This window comes from Mugil cephalus, chromosome 10, assembly GCF_022458985.1.
Source record: "Mugil cephalus isolate CIBA_MC_2020 chromosome 10, CIBA_Mcephalus_1.1, whole genome shotgun sequence".
In the NCBI taxonomy this organism is placed as follows: domain Eukaryota; kingdom Metazoa; phylum Chordata; class Actinopteri; order Mugiliformes; family Mugilidae; genus Mugil; species Mugil cephalus.
The window spans coordinates 10,597,626-10,620,285 of NC_061779.1; the positions used below are offsets into that span (position 1 = coordinate 10,597,626).

Here is a 22,660-nt window from a genome sequence, read left to right on the forward strand (position 1 = left end):
TTTTGACTTGGGACTGGTGTGAATACAGATTGGTCACTTAAAGCGTCTTGTGTTTACGTGCACACAATATGCACACGCTGCATGTTGTGTCACAGCGTGGGAAGCATTCGGAGCGGCGGGGGAGATTAAAAACTGTGCCACGTCGTCAGCGGTTATCTGGAAGAATGATTTAGGAAACTTATTTATGCCTCCAGTCAGACGCTCTTTTCTATAATCTTTCCAAAATTCTTAATAACACAGATACACATGTGACTATGAACATACACTGAGGGGCATACACACATCACTGTATACGTACATTGTGGGGACACCAAGCATTGTGGGGACACCAAACATTGTGGGGACACCAAACATTGTGGGGTCATAACATATACACATGGGGATATATACATGCATATATCGTGGGTGCATACACACATTTCCAAACATTGTGGGGACATTCCTAGGCTTCAAATGTACATACATTTTGAGGAAATACATTTACCTATCTACACACATTGTGGGGGACGAAGACATGTATCGTCCCTGTGCACAAATTGTGGAGACGTAGCGCGTACGCACATCGCCGCACACACGATTTCCTAATAAATTGTCGAATGCAGTAATTCCGTGCAATTATTGGGCGCAATATGCTCTAATTCCCTATGAGTGGACACTATTATTGGCAGTGAGTGCGTTGCCCTGATCTGCTCAATATCAATCTGGCCTCCAAGATTACTGGAAAGACAAATAAGAAGAAAAAGACTCAATATTTGTTGACCCACATTTATCAGAATTACTGTTTAGGTGCAAAGTACAAATCTTTCAGTTCAGTTGTACAAAATGCTGACCGGCAAACAAGTAACCTATAGAATAAGTGTTGTTTTTGATTTCTGATTAATCAAGGAATCAAGGAAATTAACAGTTTTAACTGTGTTACAATTTTTTTTTTTTATTCAGTTTATTGGATTATTTAAGACTTAACATCTCTTTCCCTTTCTCCTTCCAGAATGCAGCCCTGGCTTCTCCCTCTTCCTCCAGGGCTGTGTGAAATTGTGTCCCCCGGGCTTCACCTCGGGGCCGCAGCTCCTCAACCTCTCTCTGGAGAACTGGGTGGACCTGTCCTCTGTCCAGGCCTGCCTGCCCTGTAACCCTGCCTGCCTCACCTGCTCCGGCGCCGGACCCACAGACTGCCTGTCCTGCCCGCCTCACAGCCACCTGGTCCTCACCTCCTGCCTCCACCAGAACCAGGTCCAGCGGAAGTCTCCGCTGACGGCGGGGCTCCAGCAGGCCGGAGGCGGGGGTCGGCCGGACGGGGAGATCCCGGCGGCGGCAGACCACAACAACGGAGGGACCGCGGAGCCTCCGGGACTCAGTGTAGCCATCGTGGCCGTCCTCAGCTGTGCCTTCATCCTGGCTGCCTTCGTCGGGGTCTTCCTCTTGCTGCAGATACGCTCAGGTGGCGCCTCTTTGGGGTGGAGGACCAGACTGCCCTCTGGGTATTCGGACACGAGGGGGATGCGGGTGGATTTTGGCTTCGGCTTCCGCCGGGGACGGGAGAGGAAGGCACGGATATGCTACAAGGGGATCCCCACTGTGTGGGCGGACGAGGACACGATCGCCTACGAGTCTGAATCAGACAGCGAGGAAGTGGACGGTCACAGCGAGAGGACAGCTTTTATTAAAACACAGAGCTCCATTTAGCTGAACCTGCATCCGCCGTTGTGGTTTCCCGACACCGTGACATCCCCGGTGTCGTCAGCGTTTAGACGTGAGCTGAAAAATAAAGGAGAGGCCTTACTGTCCATTCAGCACCACCCCTTCCAAACGCATTCATTCATTTCTCTCAGTGGTATATTTGCATTTGTTAACTTATCTTATTTGATTAATGTCAGATGTATTTATTATTATTCACTCGATTCTTTGTCACCAATCGAAGGTGTTATGCAACTATTTTTGCTTATTTTTTTTCTTTAGCCAGACAATAACCAACAAGTCATTAAAGAGCTGTTCCAGAAAATTAGCATCGTCCTTCCACTGCAAATCAATTGCTTAAATCAAAGCCAAGATATTGGAGGTCTTAGTCCATTGAATCCTACATATCCCATCTCAGGCGCTCACTACAAAATACTTCTGACTCTTAAACTCCAATCCCAACTCCAATAGAGCGGTCTCCCAGCCGAGCTCCCCAGCCAGTCAGATGTCAGATGTCATTACGGTTTATCTTTTCAGACTCGACAAAGCTCCCTCCAGGACCGCACACATATCCATATTTTCCAGAAGAGACGTAGCTGGATTTGATTTGTAAAAAAAACGTGTGCAGGGCCTCTTCAAACTGTAGAAGGAGTCGTTTTTATCAAACGCGCGTCTGATTTGTCCAGAATCCAAGCACCTGGCCGTGAGCGCGGGCAGACTCCTGACAAATTGCCGGTGTTATACTTTATCAGATCCCCGGCATATTGCGTGCCAGGGGTTGTGAAGTTGACTTGCTGTTCATTAATAATAAGAAAACTTTAAATTGAAGATTTCTGCAGCTCACTGGGGCAGCATAATAAAACATCCCGCAGGCTGTTTGATAAGCAAGAAACTGAGAAGGATGCTGTTTTCAATCAAGCCACGGTGGGAATTGCCACTGCAGCAGACGTATCACTCACAATAGCTCACTGACTTGGGAGTCGAGCAACGCTGTTTTCTTATACATATATATATATATATATATATATGTATGACATTAAGAAACCACTTAGCCCAAAGCTTCTTGGCTGACCTTTTGCAATATTGTCCCTCTTAGTTGCAGCTGGTGAGAAATAAGATAATTTTCTCCCCATTCTCCCCACAGAGTGCACTGTATATTGATTTCAGGGCTCCTCTCTCTGAACATCTTCATCAAGGTGAAGCTCTTTCCCTTTCAGCTGTGAGCACCGCTCATAAAAAAGACAAATCCACGCTATGTTTTCCGTCTACAACGGCGTACAATTACCGCCACGCGAGCCGAATCGAACCATTCGGGGGTGTAAAGGCCAGAATGGTAACCGTGATTAAAAACAAACAAACAAAAGAAAAAAAAACGAGGAGATGTTGAAATGCATTTTCTATGTTTGTTTTATATCCTTTTTTTATTTGACCGATAATGGATGTAAATGTTGTGGAGATAAGTTTCATGCTGGAATAAAAGAAGAAGTCGTTGGCTGTTGGCTGCGTAGCTGTTTGCAATTTTAAAACTTTCTGGGTATTTTAAAATTCAGCCTCTGTTTAGGAGAGCAGATGGTTCATCAATCCTTCATGGCCGCACGTCATCGCGGGGAAGCGCGTTTCTTCCACTCCAGGCGTCGAGCTTCGACAGGATTGCCAGTGTTGATTGTCCAGTTGCCTCCTGAAAGTCCGAACGTAGCCGTGTGTGAGTGCGAGTGGGAGAACGCCTGTAGCAGCCTCCCCCCTCCCCCACCCTTTCTAACAGAGGTGCAGGTAACCAGGTTCATGGGTTGAAGGTACATCCATTCTGGGATCCGTAATTAGATCTGCCGGGAGAACTCGCCGCGCAAGCCGCTGCCCCTATGATGAGCCGCGCTTTGCGTTATAAATCCTGCATGCGGGCAAGCAAACACGTGGCTTGCGTAATTAAAAAAAAAAAGTGACTTTGAAAGCTTTTTATCTCCTCATTCACACCGTCATTACAAGGTGTTTTTTTTTTTTTGATTTTTTTTTTTCCTGTATGCCCTTTAGCTCGTCTTAATTAGCTGTCATGTATTGTGCGATGGTACTGTATGGCGCTGTCTTGTCGCCAGGCTCGGCAAGAATAACAATTATATTAATTAAAATAACACAAACAAATCAGCCCCGCTATCGCCCCCATTAGCCTATTTCGCAATCAGATCAATTTGAGGTTTTATTAGTCTCAGTTGATTCTTCCGGGAAGAATTATCTGCTAAATCCAGCTGTCGCTTTTTTTCTCCGTGGGTGCGGAGAGGAGGTTGAGAAACTCCAGGAGTCTGAGCGTCCCCCAGGGCGTCTCTGCAGGCACACACATTTGTACGGCTATCATTGTGAGGACACTCGTTGACATAATGCATCCCCTGGCACCTCAAACCGATCCTAACCACAACCTAATTATAGGCTTCAAACGGCCTTGTAAAGATGCGAGGACCGGCCAAAACGTCCTCACTCTGATGGTTTAAAGTAGCGGTCCTCAGAGGGATATCTATACAAGAGCACACACACACACACACTTCCTCTCACCTCCACACAAGTAATGCAGTGATCGCCACTTTTTTTTTTTTTTCTCTCCCCTCCTGTCTGATCCATGTTTATGTAGCGTGAACAGAGAAACATTTCACGCTCAACATCCCGCTCAGCCTGTCACTGATACCTCAACACCTCCACCTCACACAGAGGTAAACACGCCGCCGTTAAACATTTGCGTTTTTGAAGCGTGAACACTGAAAGTCAGGCGGACTCCTCGACGGGCTGTCAAACTCCGAGACAACCACCGCTGACTTAGTGAAGCACCGGACAGTGGGGGAAAAAGGGGGTTAGGGGCCGACACCTAATCTGGAGGGGAGGGTGTCAACATCTGCTCACGGTGACTCAATGTTGCCCCCTACTGATCGAGAGCCGATTGTTGCGGATGTTGTCGTGGGCCTCAGGACAGAAAGCAAATTAACCGGAGATTCAATGATGCATTTAAAAAAAATAAATAAATAAATGGATACAAGATAATGAGAGGCTTTTTTTTTTTTTTTTTAAAGAAGACGGTTTTAGTTTTTAATCTTTATTCACGTCCCATCTCTCCTGCCGCTTTAATCCCATCATGAATCACAAGAAGCAGAAGAGCCTTCATATATTATTACCTCTGAACAAACAGAAACAGCGCGCTACAATGGATTTTTTTCACATTTATATATATATATAAAAAAAAAAAGAAAGAAAAAAAATTCTACAGAAAGTGGGACGCACATCCAGACAGCGGGGGGAGAGGAGGTCGTGACAAGACGCCGGGAGGGGAGGGGGGGAGGAAAAAGTGCAATTCAAGATGAAGGCTGGTCTGACAGAAATGTTAACCACAGGAGGAGGGGGAGGGGGAGGGGGAGGGGGGTGACACAGGTGGGACGCGAGACGCCTCATCTTTAGACACAAATGATCCTCGAAGAAAAGAAAAAAAAGGGGGGAAGAAGCTGCTGCTCATTTGAAACTAATTTTCTTGCATGTCGAGGGTCCTTAGGTACAGTGTGATCACTTCTAAAGGTTCAGTTCACCCAAATTACACTCGAAACAAAACAACATCACTAGTGTCGAGTTCCACGGGCAGGTCTCTCAAAGTGTTGGATACATATACTGATCGTTCTAATCAAGAAAAAAAAACACAATTTGCAGTTTTATTACCGTTGTGAAGCAATCAACCTTCAGTGTAACAATGTTGGTTTTATCGCCGATCAGCTTCCTCTGTAAATCAGCGCAGCACCTGCACAGCGTCAGTTTTCTTTACAAACTGGAAATAAATTGTCGCCTAATATGGATTTGATTATTTTTTTTAATCGCTTTGGCTTAATTGCTTCTGTTTTAGGAGACAACCTTTTTTTAAGTAATGACTTAAATTAGCATTGTTTTGTCATTTATTAAGCAAAAGTGTCAAATTCTCCATTTGTCGCTTCTTAAACGTGAATATTTGCTCCTTTGCTTTTTGTTTTTATAAATGTTAATATTTCTTGGACTTGATTTTGGTGGTGATTTTACTGATTAGTCATTGAAAATAACGTGACAGGAGCCTTAAATTGTTCATGACCACAAGTCCAAATTTTTATTTTTCAAACTGTGCAAAGTTCAAAGTACACAATCTTTTAAGACTACTTTTTTTTTTTTTTTTTGTATCGGAGAGTAAGTTTTGGGTGAACTGGCTCTTGAATTCCTCTTTTATTCCTTTTGGTGGTGGTATGGTACGACCCTCTGCAAGACACAGACGTCCCCCCCATTAATGCATGATGAATCGTCCCTGATAGTGCACACTGTAGCTTCAACAACCCCCCCCACTCCCCTCGACATAAACGTACTCTACACACACACACACACGGACATCTGCTGTATGGCGCATATACGAGGTAAAGTCTTTGCCTAGTCTTCTACTGCATACAGTATGGTTCACAAACACATCCGCTCGACAGTGGTGGTGGTGGCACAAAGCGCAGGAATGACTGACGGGAGCTTTGACCTTCCATCAGCAAAGAGAGGAAGCTCAGGGAGGGAGGTGGGGGTGGGGGGAGGCAAGAAGTGAGGGAAAGAAAGTCCGTGACTATCTACAAGAGAAGAACGTTCGGACAGAAGGAAAACAGTCATCCGATTAACGATCGCTTTTATCGTCGCGTCGTGACCGACACAGCTCGGGTCTCTGGGCGGGTTGCGATGAAGAGACCACACATTCTGTTTGCTGCATTCGAGTCTGTCAAAAAATTTTTAAATAAACTGCAGTCACATTAGACTGATAAGTAAAAAAAAAAAAAAAAAGGAATAAAAAAGAAACTGATCTTCTTCATGGCGTACATAAGAGAGAGAAAGAAAAAAAAAAAGTAAAAACCCATTCACCAAATAAAGCTTCATAAATTGCACGCTGATGTGGCACCAGTCCCCGGCTCCCGTCGTTTTGGGATATTTACATTCAGTAGCTCAGTCTAGGATAGAGCGAAGATAGAAAAAGACACGAGTCCTTTACGAAGCACAACTAAATTTCATTTTCCTTTGCGGAGAGACAAACCGGGTCGTGTCTGATGGCGTCTTTCTCTTTTACAGCTGCGTTGTTCGCCTGGGTTTCTCTGCTCTCAGAGACGTCCACAGTAACAGCTATGGCCTGCCCCCTGCTGTGCACTGAGTCCTGTTACAGTGGACCTTGCCTCCGTGGGTGTGGGTGTGGATTGGTGTGTGTGTGTTTGTATGTGTGTGTGGTTCTCCTTAACAAAACAGAGAGACCCAGACCCCTCTGGTGCCAGTCTGCGGCCAGCGCGGCGCCGTTTGTTGGTCCGTGGAGTCTGGAGCTTTTATATTGCTTGTTTTTTTTTTTTCCCGTTTTTTTATTATTACTTGGACGGCTCTTAGCGCAGTTTGAGCTTGAAGGCGGAGATCTCCATGGGATCCAGGCTGAGGGTGGTGTCGTTGGCCAGCGGCGCGCCAGAGTGCATCAGGGTCAGGGACATGGGCTGGAGCAGCTGCAGGTCCAGGTTCTTGAACAGTCCAGATACGCTCAGCTGTGGAGGGAGAGGAACGAGGACAGGAAGGGGTTTAGAGGAGAAACTGGACATGTAGGTTCAGAAAAAAAAAAAAAAAAAAAGTAGGAATACAGCACAAAAAGCTCAAATACAAGGTAAAATTTCAGGAAAAGAGCAACTGGATTATCAACAAATGAAACTCGAAGCATCAAGAGGAAAAAATACTTGTTGGACAGAGATTCTGCAGGTTTGGACATTATGACTTTAATACCATTATGGGTCAGATTTAAGACCTACACCAAGTATGAAACCTTCATAGACCAGAAACATAAAAGGCCGGAGCCAGAGGGAGTCATCCTGCAAATGAAGATGTAAATGGACATTAAGATTTCAGACTTGGCTAAATGTAATTTAAGACCTACAAGGCAAAATGTGCTTGTATTTAACACTTTAATTGGGATTATCAAATTTTAAAAGATTCAGTGGAAACCCTGTGGCAAGAAACATGTTAATTTTACCTGATTTACATAACATTTGACAGCTTAATCCTTTAAAACTGTACAGATCACCAGTGATCCATTTAAAGCTCACGTTTTTTGAATTACCGTAATTCACGATGGTTTGCACCATTGACAGTAATCCAAGATGTGGCTGAACACGGGGAAGTGGTGCTTTTGCCCGGAAAACCTTCGTGACATCTCAAGTGTATAAGTAACTTGGATTTTACCAACAAATTCCCTCAAACAACTCTAACTTGGTCTCCCTAGTCTTGCATTGCTCCGCAACCTGCAGCCGACAGCATTGGTGCAACATCATTACCGCAACGGCACAACTTCCCAGTTTTCTTTTTTTAAATCCACAGGCAGATGTTTAGGTCTTAAAGGGTTAAACGCGCTACAAGGCATAATATTTTATTAAGTGAAGTCTGAATCTAATAGCTGTTAAGGTACAGATGACCCCCCGAAACTGCTTTAAAGAACAACTGGCGACAAAAGCTGACGGTGAAACAGTCAAACACGCCACAAAATCAACCGCGAAGCAGCCGGCTGTCACGTATGTTTGGCATCTACATAAAAGGAAATAATTCTTCACATTGGTAGAAGATGCCACCAAAAGGTCAAACTGGAGAGTCACTGTTAGCTGGGAGGCTAAGACAGAGCCTCCCCTGAGTCACCCTGAATGTGTCACTGTGAATTCAAGCTCCCAACATCAACAGAGGTCTTCAACAGGGTGTCCGCGACCCCTAGGGGGTCCACGGAGGTACTGCAGAGGACTCACTAAATCTTTGGTTGATTAGACATTTTTTTATATATTTTTTTTTTAATTTTCCCCGACAAATTTAAATTTCTTTAAATACACATTAAAATAAATCTAACACATTTTAGTAAAGGGATAAGGGATAGCTTATATTTATAAATAGCACTAGTTTAATATAGAACACATACAGTAGGTGGGGGTCCCTACTTAATCTCTCCATCAGTTTGGGGGTCCATGGCCTGAAAAACATTGAAGACTCTTGGCCCAATGGCTTGGTGGTGTGAAGATGTGGTATATAAATTTAGGGGAGAAGGACCATAAAGTAGACGTTTAGACGTGTTCTTTCTTTCTAACCTGTCCTTGTGTTGTGGTGCAGTTGAAGCCGAGGTTCTGAGCCTCCAGGCCACAGTCCAGCGCCAGGCGGTGAAGAATCAAGGCCGTGTACGGAGACGGAGACTGAGGGTCCTGCTGCTCTCACGCAAAAAAACGAAAACAAGTGAAATAAGTCAAAGCATGGAGGCGCTAAAGCGGAGATAATTTTGATTTTTTCTTGTACTGTTTCGTTACCTGGGTCTGGATGCTGCGCAGGTTGAGCAGGTGGAAGTCACAGGGAAGGATGGACTTGAGGGGGGCGAAGGTCTGGAGGGGAGGGATGCCGCGTCTCTTGGGCAGGACGGGCAGCGGTAAGACGTCGTGGTTCAGAAAGGCGTTGGTCATGTGGCTGAGTATAGACGGGAAGCTGGTCGTTGCGCCGTCCGTCATCTGGAGGAGGGCAGAGACGGATTTAAACGATCACGATACACCAACGGCTCCCCTCTAAAGACGCCGCTACGTGAGGAACAGGCTCTAATTACTCTGTCAGGGCAGCTCACATCTATATCTAGTCCAGCGCAGACGGACAGGCCTAATAATCGTATGGCGCATTTCAAATGACGTGCGTCAAATATTATGTTCGGTGGCAGCGCCACTTCATCTCAAGAACCGTCGGCAGTTTTAATCCCGAGCCGGATGATAAAACTGCAGCCAGCGAACCTCCACTCTCTGCCAATGGGTGTTCGTTTACTTGATAAATAATAAGAATTAAGTTTCCTTCGATGGTGCCGTCATTAAGATGAATCGAGCTGGCTACGTCTAAGAGGTAAGGGAGGGGAAAGCAAACGGAATCCACTCGGGACAGGAGCTACGACTACGGACACGGCTACGGCGCGGGCTAACGAGCATCCTCCTCGCTGTTGCCGAGGCAACGTTACCTCGCGGACCCCGTCACTCAAGACGCGAGAGATGAAAGAACGAAACAAGGAGGAGAGTTTGGCGAAGAAGCCGTCACGCTGAAGGTAATGGAGTGGGGGGGGGAAAGAAAAAAAAGAAGGAGAACAAAATTAGAGTTGGGAGGAGACCAAGCAGACAGATGGTTCGGTAATGAGTAGTGAACAAAAAAGAAGAAATGTGAAGAAAGGTGTTATGGATGAGACAGAACGGAGAACAAAAGCGGCGCGTCTCAAGAGCACTCAGGGAAGCTGTCGCTCTACCGACCTTGTTGCCCGTGGACCTCCTCTCCAGCAGCAGCCGGAAGCGGTTCGCCGTCTTCTTGTTGTCCTTCAGGCCTTGACCCAGGCCCCGGTTGTCATCCTGCATCAGCCGCCGGTCCATTATCACTTCCAGCTGGCCTGGGAGGGCGAGGGGCAGGGACAACAGCTTTAACACAAAGCCCCGCGTATTGAACTCTCAGACACCGGTCGATGAATTGCGAACGCTCGGAGCGATCCGTCACTTGCGAACGCCTCCGTTATTCGGGAAACGATGATAAAAGGATTAGCCCTGTACGCTAACACGAGATTATGAACTGCTTTGCTCTCTTGAGGAAGAGATAAGTGCTTCAGTGCTGTTGCATAAAAGGCAAGAGACAGTAAACTAAGAAAAACACAGCGTCTGCCAAGGGTAACTTGCATTAAAAAAAAAAAAAAAATGAAAATGAAGAGAAACGGCACAACATTAACCAAACGGTAATAAGACACAGACCGCTCTCCAGGCTGCTGACACCGAGAGACTGAGCCGTGTGCAGCGTGAGGCGGTGGTTGCTGTCCTGGATGTACGCCTGGCTGGGCATGGGGTAGAAGTTGGCCTGCAGGGGAAGCTTCAGGTAATGTCGACGGGGCTGCATCTACAAGAATGGGCGACGCGATTATGAGTTTCACGATGTTCTGTTCCAACAATGTACGAGGCGCACGCGTGATTCTCGTCTGCGACCTACCTGGAAGCCGTTGAGGTCCGTGTAGAAGACGTCCCCGCTCTCGATGTCCGTGACCAGACGCATGGCCAGCTCCTTGTTGGTCTGATCTCTGATGTCCACCATGGTCGTGAAGTCTATAGATAAACCGTCCACCCCTGGAAAGAGAAAAGGTATTCGGAAGCAAACTTGTTAAATTTAAGGAGTACAAGGGTATTAAAAAAGAAAGTTGGCAACGGAGAGCAGAGGGGAAAAAAAAAAAAAATCAAATTATAAATTGTCATTTTGCTAAGCATATTGGCCCCGTGCTGTATTACACCATCTGGTGTCTTTAAACATAAAAAAAAGTCTTAGCCAAAGTCAATTTGAACTGATTCCATTGTGCGTTTTTTTGTGTGTTCGCTACCTGGCACATTGTGTATGCGAACAGTCTGCTGGAAGTGCTGGTAGTGAGCCACCACCTCGGAGAAAAGAGGTCCTTCAACGACACGCACCACAGGTGGCTCCTTCTGGTTGTAGGGCTGAAAGCGGGAAGAGACGCAAAGAATGACAAGCGGGGAGGATGAACGACGGGAAAAGTGGATGGAGTCAGCGACTGAGAGTAAGCAGCTCCTCCGCCGTGACAACTAAGCCCCTTTTGTTGTTGTCAAACTAAAGAGAAGATGAATCAGCACCCAGGCTGCCTCCATTCCTGCTGCCAGCGACGACGTGACAACAGGGGACGCAATCAAAGCCTCTCGAGAGCAAAGTAAACATCTGAGAGATACCTTTGCCTTTCCATCCGGCAGGAAGAGGTAAGCCCCGCTTTTGTCTTTGGAGGGACGAGTGCCGTACACCATGAACTGCATCTGAACCTTCACTTCCTGAGGATCATCTCTGCGCTTGATGCTCTGCAGATGAAAGAAATACAGATGGAGGGTGAGCATTTAAAAAAAAAAAAAAATCAAATTAGAGACGAGATGAAAGGAAGTTTGAGCAGCACCCAGACATGTCATGTTCACTTTGATCAAAAAAGCCAGGGTTTATTAAGAAACCAAGGTCATGGCTTCTTCCTTAAAAAAAATAAATATCCAAACAAATGAGTAAATTACATCTTAAGATTTGAAGTCAGCGGAAGTATGAGCAGGTTGTGTGTGCAAACCTCCAGCAGGCCGGTGGTTCCGGAGAAGCCCAGCGTCAGGGACTGGCTGCTGATGTAGAAGGTCTGGGAGTCGGCCTGCTGAGAGTGGACGGGGAGCGGGTCGGCCGCCCGGGCGGTGACGCCCCGGCCAGACAGCCTGAGCAGGGTGTCCGAGCGCAGGGTCATCGGCGAGTCCGGAGAGTCGTAGAGGTGGAAGACGGCCAGGCCGAGGGGAGGCAGGCGAACCATGAACGTCGCCTGGACAGACGGTCGACAGTCAACGGGTCGGACTTTTTAATTCATTTAACTTTTAACTCATTTATTTCATGTCATTTTTTTTTTTTTTGAACAAACCCAAAAAGCTTCAAAGGCGCCGGCTTCATCTTCCGCGTTAATTAACTAACAGCGGCGAGTGTTGACCACACGGCGCTCATTAAAAAGTTAAAAGCGTTCGCACTTTAGCAACAGTACTGTAATTAAAAAGTGATGAGAGATGATGTTAATTAGAATGTTAATTAGATTGTTCTCCGTTACACTGAAATCCATTACCTTCTGTGAGTTTTCTATTGTTTTCTCTGAAAACTGCTTTAAATTTTCACCCTAGCACTTTGTATTGCTCACCACCGTTTGCATGAGACAAAAGTTTGTTTCATGTTTCAAATGCATATTTTGACTGTTGTTTCTTTTTAAATAGACTATACATTTGTTTTTATGTAAAGCACATTGGGCTCTTTTGCATGAAAAGTTCCTTAGAAATATAGTTTGACTGATTTGTTTAGCATCACTCTATTATAGCTATGCAGGACAAGTATTTGTTTATGCATGAAGACCAGTGCACTTCTTCTGTAAGAGCTACAAATGACCATCTCGTGTGCATCTTAGCCCGTCCTTAAACTCGTTAAGTTCTCGTCCGACTTAACGTAAACGTAAGGCGTCAAAAGGCATTCGAGCGTGCGAGCAGCTCCTGCACACGCTAAAAGGAGGCAGATGACGATGTGCCTACCGCTCAGAAAGCGGCAGCGTATTGAATTTGGCATCTTACCTCGAATACCTCCGCGCTCATCTGACTGGCGGAGCTCCACTGAGCGCTCAGCTGCACGGGCAGCGTCTGTCCGTCCTCGGTGAGCACGCGCACCCTGACCGTGTTGACCAGCACGGTGACGGCGCACAGACGCTCCTGTTCCACGGGGTTGAACAGAACCAGGTACCTGGTGGCAGAGGAGGAAAAAAAAAAAGCAATCATGAGCACAGGATGGAGTCGTGAGGCAACGAAAAAGAAGGCGCGGACGCAGATAATACCTCGGCCCTGCTGAGTCCAGCTCGATTAAAGTGCGCTGGGGCAGAGAGTCTTGAGTGGCGCGCCGGTCATCCTGCAGGAAGAAAAACACAAGCACGGTGACCGCTCTGCGAGACAAAAGGAAAACTACAAGTTTTTTGTTTTCTATTTCGTCTTCATGATAAGTGTTTCCTCTCACCGTCTCCAGGAAGGGTTCGGTCTGGTAAAAGCGATAAAACTCTTTGTTTTTCATCACCAGGAAATGAGCGGCATTGATGATAACTCTCTTCAGGCCGATGAGTGAACGCAGTAATCTAGGGAGGAACAACAAACAGAGGCAGCTTGTTATTTTTGCTTCAACGTATTTTAATAGGCAAATCATTACTGCGACCGTCTCCTTACTTTGTGCCGTAATCGATGACGACGTTCTCTTTCGCAGTGCCTGTAATGGCGTCGTGGTGCTGGAAGAGGCCGACCGACCGCCTGGCGTCGACCAGCAGGGCGTAGTCCGAGACCGGGTAGCGTCCTTCCATGCCTGCATGCCGAGCATTCGCAACCGCCAGGCTGTACAGGATCTCCGCCCCCCTGCAGGACAGTGACAAAGCGTTATCATTAAGCTTTAAAGGAAGACATATTAGTTTCAGCTTAAGATGTGTTCACATTTGTAGACTATATTAAGACCACTGCATTTTATGTTTTGCCATTTTTATTTTATTGTAAGAGAAACAGGGAGGTTTGGAAAAGTTCACTCTCTATAGGCCTGTTTTTAAGTTCTTGTAAAAGAAAAAAGGCATTGCAGTTTCATCCAGACATTTCTCCTTTTGGATACGAAACAAGAGTCCAATCTTTGTTTTGCCTGTTCAAATTTTGCCTTCAATTTGCATGTTGGACGTTCATAGTCCCAAACACCGGATGCCACACCTTAATCTGGTTTGTAAATAATTAAAAAAAAAAAAAAAAAAAAAAAAAAAAGGAAGCCAGGCAGAGTCGTGTTTAAATGTGACTCACCTGAGATGTGACTCAATCACACGGTCCAGGCTCTTGTAAAAGGGTCGGGAGGTGTAGTAACCAGTCCAGTAGTGGTCCTCGCGGTCGGCGTAGGCAAAGAAATCCCCGCTGAGCACAGGGAAGTCAGCGGGTCTGGAGCCCTGGGCCACCCCGTTGGCTTTGTACACGGCGTTGAAGTAGTCGGTCAGAGTCCCAAACTGAGCCTGAGGAGGACGTCAGATGACGCACGGTTAAAAGAAATAACGTCGTCGTTATTAAGCGCGGAAGAGAGGAAATAGAGAAGTCTTTCATTTCACATGGCATGTTTTGAACCAAACGTCAAGTCCCGACGCCTTTTGTTCTGGCAGCGAGTTAAGACACGATTCGTTCTCACAAGAAAGGTTGTGTACAGAGATACCTGGTACACTGAGATGCACAAAACAATTAAAAAACAATTATTTGTGACATTCAACAAATTATTTTCTCACCTGAACGTGCATCTCCGGGTGAGAATTCATGTAGTCGAACAGCTTCTGGTAGTTGACGTACTGCTGGTCCCACTCCAGGGCTTTGTCATAGCGGAAGTCGTCTCCCAGGGGAACGAGAAGCACTTTGCTGCGGTAGAGTTTGGACTTTTTACGGTACTGATCCAGGAGCAGCTGTGCCCTGATTGAGAAAAATAAGGGAAAAAAAAAAAATGAGAGGACATATTTCTCTGCAGCCAAGTCGCTCTGCTCTGCAAAGGCCGGTTTTCTTGGAAACCACTGTGACCTCGGGAGGAGGAGGAAGTGGGGGTGGGTGAGGGGGTTTGTTTTACACTGAAATGTGTCCTCTGAAAAGTTTTTGAGGTCCTTTAAAAGCTGCTTAATTCGAGCGCGAGGACATCAGCAGTCTGTATCTGTCTCCCTCTGTTCGCGCAACCTTTTCTGGCTGTTGTCTTTGGCGCCAGTTCAAGTTTAGTTTATTTGTACGGGGGGGCCGTTACAGAAAACACAGAGTTGCGACAACGGTGACCAATCTGTTGTGTCCGTCCTTGAGGCTGAAACCCGATCCACTTCAAAACTGATATTGAACACACACTTTTTTTTCCTTTTAAATAAAAGTGCAACAAACAAATGTTGTTGATTCCTTAAATACATTAACTCAGTACTGAAGGAAGCATTTTAAGGTTCATTATCCATCTCTCTGTCAACACGGAGGCAGCATCAAGTCTCGGTTTAATCTCGGTTAATCAGTTATCACGCAAAATAAAAGGCTCACCTCTCTGCTACGTTGGCCTCCACCACAGTTTTTGGCGGCACTTTCCAGGGACAGTTGATCCGACCTCCCGGCAGCCTCTTGAAGTCGAACTGGCAGCAGATCTTCGGGTCGGGCCCGCAGGTGTGAGGCACATCGTAGCTGTAAAACGGCATCATGTGGCAGAAGATGTCCGTGTCGGACCCGGTGTCTGTCGGGGCAGCGAGGCAGGACAAAGGGGAATAAGAAATTGGCCGGTGACAGATGCCTAGAATGATTAAGTGCGGGTGGTGTTTGTGATCACGGACCAACAAGAGCTCATTATCCCGCCGTCAATTTAAGATCCGACAACGTCCTCTGGGGATTTTTTAAAAGTTACGCCGCGTAAAGCAGCAAAACATAACTGACAAAATTGAATTATACGTTGAACTAACAATTCCAAATTGATAATATCTGACATATCTGATTATTCCATTTGGAACAAATGAACAGTGAATCATTGGAAGACATCCAATTCATTTAGAGGTAATAATGAACACAGCTCCTCTGAGGCCATTACACACTGGCTGTCCTTCCGAGTCCCCCCCCCCCCCCCCCTCTCGTGACAAGTGGCGTGACTCATTCTGCAATGAGCTTAACAAAGATAAGCACATGAATCAGATGACATCTCTGGCTCTGGTCCACTCACCCCAGGCCTGCCTCCACATAAACTCCAGGCTGCGGGTGGAGGCGAAGTGTTTTTTGATGGAGTAGTGGACCCTCTGGATGAGCATGCTGGTCAGGTTGGCTCTCTTCAGCACATAGGACATGGTAGCGCTGTGACCGAACGGGTCCACCGCCCACCCGCTGCGAGGAGTTACACCTGCAACAGCGAGCAGAAAGCAAGCGTTTTCAGGTTTACGCTGGGATAAAGGAAGGAAGGCATGCTTTTTTTTTCTTTTTTTTTTTTCTCTTTAGGAAATCGCCCTCCACAGTGGGACGTGCGCCGAAAGTAGCACCAAGCGTTTTGTCACCCACTGAGAGAGAGGCTACATCTGCTGCATTTGGGACAGCAGGCTCAGATTTCATTATCAAGCACAGCGAGGAGTTCAGACTGGTGTGAAGGCAAAAAAAGACAGACCGGAGCCTCTTAAAACATTAAAGAATCCGCCCTCCGAGTATAAATAATAAAGCTTGGACGAGGGGGCAGCTTCTGGTCCACTGCGCACCTAGATTTCTCTCCAGCCACTGGTGCCCCTCAATGAGCTGGTCTATCATGGCAAAATAGTGAACGTTGGCTTCGTCTGTCATCACCCAGCCTCCAGTCACAATCTCTAGCTGTCCTCCCAGGATCAGCCTGTTGAAAAGAAGAGGATTAAGAAAGCAAGGTGAGGATAATCCGCCCATAAAGAAGGGGAGTCACATTAACCAGATAACCGGCTATTTTTAGAGGTGCCATAATCTGCCAGCCGACACAACCTGCCATTTGAAATACTGAAATCTCAACTAATTTTGATTTTTCCAGAGGGGGAGGGAGGGGGGAGAGGGGGGGGGGGCATGTGTGCTTCAGATATCCATGACTCACTTGCGCATGGCCTCTTGTTTGTGTGCGTCTGCGGTTTCCCACCATTTGGCGAAGAACGAAATCTCGGACCAGATGAACTTCCGGCGAGGATCCTCGGCCAGCTTCACGACCATGTTGTTTAAAATATGCTGCGTCTGGTCCGTGAAGTACTTGTCGAAAGTCTTGACCCAGCCTGACAACGCAAGAGGACGACAAATGTGAGCAGTCTGCGCAACCGTCGGCAAAACGCGCCGTGCCGTGCCCTACAGATTGGATCGTCCCCGTGCGCACCCACCCTCATCTAGCCAGCTGATAGAAAGACACACACACACAAAAAAAAAGGCAGGTAAAGAGATTCAGCGCTGTGGAAAAAGTGCTGCAATGGATCAAAAATAAAACTCATATTTTATTCAAGTAAAGCCGTTCCCCTCAGAAAGTGGTTCCTAAGAAAGTCACGGTAAGGTGCACCAGAGTACAGCAGCTTTTAAACATCGAATATCAAATGTTTGTAGCCTAATACACACTCAAGATGCACTTTTTGAACAATTAGAAGAAATGTCACTTAAACAGGAATAGTTAGTAAACTAGAACAGGATTACTCACTGGTATACTCATTATCTGATGTGCTTACCTTAAACCCTTAAGTCCCTGCTTTGCATTTACAGAGCCAATTACCAACAGACCTACTTTAATGTGCCACGAGTCAGGTTTGACCATATGATTCTTCATCCGCTATTAATGGCGCTTGTAAAATACTCTTGCGGTGAAATTTAACTAAATGAAGGATCTCTTCGGCACGTCAACGTATCAATACCCGTCAAGTTAGCGAGCGCGCGGCACGGGCTGGTAAACAAGTTTAATGGAAGTGTCAGTCCAAAATAAAATCTCAGCCAATACCGCGTATAAATAGCGGCAGTTTTTCAATGCCACTATCTTCCTAATTCCATTGTTTGTGGCCAAGCTGTCAGTCACGTCAGCATTATGCTAATGACAATGAGAATGAATGAATCCAATTTGCAGTGATTTCTCCATCCCCTATGGTAAGCCTCCCATCCAGGTAAGGCACTAAAAGAACTGGCATGATTCTTTCTATATCCCCCCCAAAAAAAACACCCTATTTTGTGTGTGAGACGAAAAAAAAAAAACACTGATGCTTAACAAAGCCTTTCCGACTCACCTGGGTCATTGTGAGAGTGAGGGACCACAAACACTTGCAGTGGTTCGTTGTCCCACTCGTCGGGCTCATAGGTAATGTCAAAGCCCTGTTTCCACACACCACCGTCGGGGTTGTCGAAGTTGAGAATGGAGTATACATCCAGCATCTACAATCAAAACACATTTGCACACGATATATCATCGTATATCCAAAAACGTTGACTAGAGTCAAGCGAGTCAAGTGACTTTCTGACGTTCCTATTTAAACCAAACCAAGTCCTTTAGAACTGAAGAAGCTACTTGGATGAAACATCTTTGAGAAACTCTACAAGTCCTGTTGCCTTTGTTTAACGCTACAGTATAGGTCTTCAGTGGAGGGGGGGACCCCTAGGGGGTCAGCGAAGGTACTGCAGGGGGTGTCGTAAAATCTTTGGTTGATTAGACACTTTTTATACTTTTTTTTTTTTTTTCACATTTTCCACCACAACTTTAAAGAGAGCCTATTCAGTCCCCAGGTGAAATCCCATGTATGTATATGTGTTTATGTCAGTTATGTGTTTACGGCAGTTGCATGGTGACCCGCCGAGTTTAATATAGAACACATATTGTAGGTAGGGGGTCCCTACTCTCCATTAGTTTGGGGGTCGGTGACCTGAAAAACGTTGAAGACTCCTGCACGACAGGATGTTCAGTTGCGTCTGACTGTATGGCAGCTCACCTGGACATCAGCTTGACTACGGCTGCCTGCAGCAAATTGGCAATCTTGGGGCTTGACAGCGAGGAAAGTGGGGCGACCATCGAAAGGTAGGACCCAGGATCCATTGGCACTTCTGAACGGCAGGTGGCCGCTGGGAGACACAGCTCCTGTGTCTGTGAGCTCCATCACAGAGTCCTTTATGTGGCTGATGATTTGATGGTTTTCCTCCAGGAGCTGCTCCAGCTGCTCTATCCTGTTCTGCAGGACGGAGATTTGGCTCTGAAACCCACATAAAAATAATAAATCACACAACTGCATGAGGCAAACATTTGCAAATCAAACCCAGATGTTTTCCTCAAGCCTTCTTCCTAAGCCTTCGTTTAAAGACACAAAAATGAGACAATTCGGTAAAGATAACAGGAGGAGAGGAGATCTAAATGGCTTTATATATCTTTATATCTCTGGTACAATAAATGGATGATTAGATGAGTCTGTTTGCACTGGGTTATTAAAAATACAGATCTAGATTCAGTCTTTCATGTACAGCATGAAAATGGTATCACTAATGAGCAATCTGGTCTCAGTTCTATAAAGATATTTATGCTAATTTACCATTTGTTGCAGAAAAAAAAAAGAAATGAAAAACTACAAACAAATAACTGCAGACACAGGTCTTCGCACAACACACACAAGAACACTACAGGATTTAATCTTACCCGTGGAAAGTTCCCGCCATTCTGTCGCCTTGCAGGATCGTGTTGGACTCGATCCAACATCAGATACAGTGAGAACACAGCCACACAAAATATGGCCCCACCGCACACTGTCACCTGTTTCCTCAGCTTCATCCTCCTCTGGAGCTGTCTTCTTTCCGGGATTTCAATTTTGGGTTTTTTTTTTTGAAAGCCCTTGACTAGGGTGTTTTTTTCCAGAGAGAAAAAAAAGTCCTTGAAAACTGGAAAGCAATCCCTCACAGTGCAGTCACAAAAAATGATGGAAAGCAACCAACTACACAAGTATTAATTGTTCAGTTCCAGCTCTGTGATACCTCCAGCCTCCACTCACCATACTGGAGACCACAGAGAATGGGGCTTCAGCGGTGACAGCAGCGAAGAATGGTACTAAATCACCAATAGCTGGCAAGAAGTCAGACAGCTCTGGCCAAACCACAGCCACCGGTGGAGTCCTTCAAAGTATCCCTTGTGCTCAACCATCCAAATCGATGAGATTGCGAGAAAGGGGGGGAAAAAAAAAAAAAAAGGGACAGAGGGACCTAAAACAGGCAGCCTAGTGTCCTTAGTGGGCCTGCTCTCTTCGTCCAGTCCCCACTCACGCAGCACAGTCCAATCCTCCTGAGCGGCTGATCAGCCCCTTTCGCTCAATTGGCTTCCAGCGCCATGGCCGCTTGCACACTCGTCTGTGGCGGTGCAAAGGAGCAGGCTGAAGAGAAAGAGGCCAACTTGGCTTAGAGGAGCAGCTTTTTTTTTTTTTTTTTAATCAAGCCCCAACTCTGCCCAAAGCAGCTCCAGGAATTAAAATGAGACAAATGTCATTCTCCTCTCAGCAGCATAGTGAATGCATATCTACTGTGGCAGCACGGGCAGCACGTCTGTCCTTGATCACAGGCGGCCAAGCTGGAGTCACATTAGAGGGTCCTCTTCAGCTGTTGGGAAATGTTTCAGAATGATGAAACAAGCCAATACACGCGCATTCATATAATAAACACATATTTTTGGCTCAGAGACGGACTAACAAGAAGCAAGTTTTGCGATCCGCAGGGGAAAATACCCTGTTGGGTCTGAAGGGGGAGGAAACACGGGCACTTAGTCTGGTGTTTCCCCCCCAGCACTAATACGTGTTCATGTTTTCCTCTGTGTGCAAATCCACGATCATAATCCGCTCACTTCCCAAGCATCTCAGCCACAACTGCAGGGAGTTGGGATAATAACTTAGAGCTTGCAATAGCTAGGACTTTCTCAGAAGAAACTGGAGGAAGGTGATTATATCTTGGATCATCTGAGCAGCCGGCATGAAAGGTTTTGCTGTGTCGATGTCTGCTGGAGAAAACTAGTGGCCAGACTCCCGCATTCCTGGGACAAACAGTGCAGATAGTATCTGATCATAGAGGAGGGGGGGAGGACCAGAATAAACAGTCCTGGTAATTCATAATATGCTAATTATAAACTGGCCTGAGCTGTCCTCTTGTTTGTGAAGGCTGACATCTCCAGCTTTATTCAAATTTCTTTTAGTTAACAACAATCGGGCAGCTGGGCAGAGGACCTTTGGTAGCTTTAAACTTAGGTGCACTTATAATATATGAATGTGCACGTTGTCCTACGTTAGGTCACATATGCGGCAGCAGTTTGTTTCGGTTTTATCTCTTTAACCCACTCACGTACACGGTCTACATATATATTTTTTTTTTTATCCCAGTTACTTGGAGGTTAACTAGCCCCGGATATCGGGATTGCGGAGCTAAGCAAGCTAGAGCTAGCTACCAAACCCTCCATCAAGTTACACCAAGTGCAGCTAGTTTGGGAGCAAGATGCAAGAGTCGGTCGACGTTAGCGTGATTGTCACTGGAGATGAAACGGAGTGGACAGGAGTCACAGCTTCACGGCAGGTTGACGTCGAGCGGTGCAGACGGTAGCAAGTACGGGCTTGACAACATTAACACAATACGTGGCTGATATCTCGGCTAACTATTCCCTTTCCATTTAAACCTCGTCCATCGTTTGTGTTCGACCTTGGGACCGTGCGTCTTTGTGAACGAAATGAGGAAAAAAAAACTGTCGTTACCCATTAAAGGAGAGTATCCCGGAAGAGCGCGGTGGTGTTCGTGCTTTTAGCTCCAGGCTGACAGATTACCTACTAGACTAGCCTCAGCTTTAGCTTAGCGGCTAGCATCGCAGAGCTGCCGCAAAGGGTTGTGGGAAGGGAGAGAGAGCAAAGACGGATAGAGAAAGATGCTCGTATCGATTCAGGAATGTCGATACTTTCAATATAGACGTGTGTTTTTTAGAATCGATCTTCACATTAAAATATCGACACCAAGTCCACTTTCACAAGAAATATGAATGTTACATTAATTATTGTACTACATTATACTACATTACTAATCAATTCTAAAAAATAAAAAAATAAAAAATGATGGAAGCCCTTCAGAGGGGCAGGCAATATCCAGCTATGTAGTAAAAATAGATGACAGCGAAGACCGCTCTGTCTGATCCAGAAAGAATTATATTGAAGTCAGAGAGACTGTTCTTATTTTCATTTCATGTTTGAGAGAGATTTTTTATGTGATTTCCTCAGATTTTCAGTTGACTTGTTGATTTGCAAAGTCTGTAATTGCTCTGATTAAAGAGACTTAGGATATTTGGCAGCTTGTTTACTTGTTATACCGGGGTATAAAATAAAAATTTCAAAATTATATTCACAAATGTTCATTATAAAAGTCCTAATTTTCATAAGTAGACGTCTAAAAGTATCGATGGCGGTATCGGGTTCTTAGCCTTGGTATTACTTGGTATCGGATCGAAAGATAAAATAGAGGTATCACACATCCCTGCTGCCGGTCAGTCAGTGATTGACCTGCGGCTTTGGCAGGTTTTAAAAGAAATGCACCGACCTTTGATTTCTACTAAACCTGAGACCTCTGCACTGCGACACGAGTTCGAACATTAGAGAATGATTGCTGCATAATTAATCACTGTTGTAAAATAACGAACTTTCAACTCATTTCCATCACTTCCAATGCATAATATTGTCATTTGCAAATCCATTGTTTTAATATTTAGAACCAGACAGCCAGCAGCTCAGAGACAGGATAGAGCCAGATAATGATCACACTAAAATCCCTGGATTAACCGGTTATTAACACTGCACATTTTCATTTACAGTATGTGGGTGACTGCACAGTAAAAAAAAATGTTTCGAGTAAGAACTATCCCCTATCTTGCAGCCCTTTGTTGTGGGTATACGTGAGACAGCTGC

The 22,660-nt window shown here is 45.7% G+C and overlaps 2 protein-coding genes across 4 annotated transcripts in view; one reads left to right on the forward strand and one right to left on the reverse strand.

The window, feature by feature from the left end:
• The window catches only part of furinb (furin (paired basic amino acid cleaving enzyme) b), a 78,907-nt gene extending 75,739 nt beyond the window's left edge, over positions 1 to 3,168 (forward strand). For both annotated transcript variants that reach the window (XM_047595601.1, XM_047595600.1), the window contains one exon: positions 989 to 3,168. In XM_047595601.1, the coding sequence (XP_047451557.1) occupies positions 989 to 1,683 (695 nt within the window). In that variant the 3' untranslated portion in view covers positions 1,684 to 3,168. The remainder of the gene's footprint in view (positions 1 to 988) is intronic.
• Positions 3,169 to 4,731: 1,563 nt separating this feature from the next.
• man2a2 (mannosidase, alpha, class 2A, member 2) lies at positions 4,732 to 21,907 on the reverse strand. 2 transcript variants are annotated; one of them, XM_047595595.1, is made up of 24 exons: positions 21,467 to 21,907; positions 19,384 to 20,330; positions 18,689 to 18,946; positions 17,993 to 18,137; positions 16,837 to 17,008; positions 16,481 to 16,608; positions 15,961 to 16,134; positions 15,297 to 15,483; positions 14,525 to 14,702; positions 14,058 to 14,260; positions 13,452 to 13,634; positions 13,249 to 13,363; positions 13,073 to 13,143; positions 12,816 to 12,981; positions 11,795 to 12,031; positions 11,421 to 11,543; positions 11,060 to 11,174; positions 10,678 to 10,811; positions 10,446 to 10,587; positions 9,960 to 10,093; positions 9,677 to 9,754; positions 8,994 to 9,188; positions 8,781 to 8,894; positions 4,732 to 7,208 (listed from the first exon to the last, which is right to left on the reverse strand). In XM_047595595.1, the coding sequence occupies exons 2-24, from the start codon at positions 19,513 to 19,515 to the stop codon at positions 7,056 to 7,058; spliced, it is 3,537 nt and encodes a 1,178-aa protein (XP_047451551.1). In that variant the 5' UTR covers positions 19,516 to 20,330; positions 21,467 to 21,907; the 3' UTR covers positions 4,732 to 7,055. The 2 variants fall into 2 exon arrangements, with proteins under 2 accessions (XP_047451551.1, XP_047451553.1); XM_047595597.1 differs by lacking the exon at positions 9,677 to 9,754 and having other exon boundaries at positions 21,467 to 21,889.
• Between the last annotated feature and the right edge of the window lie 753 nt (positions 21,908 to 22,660).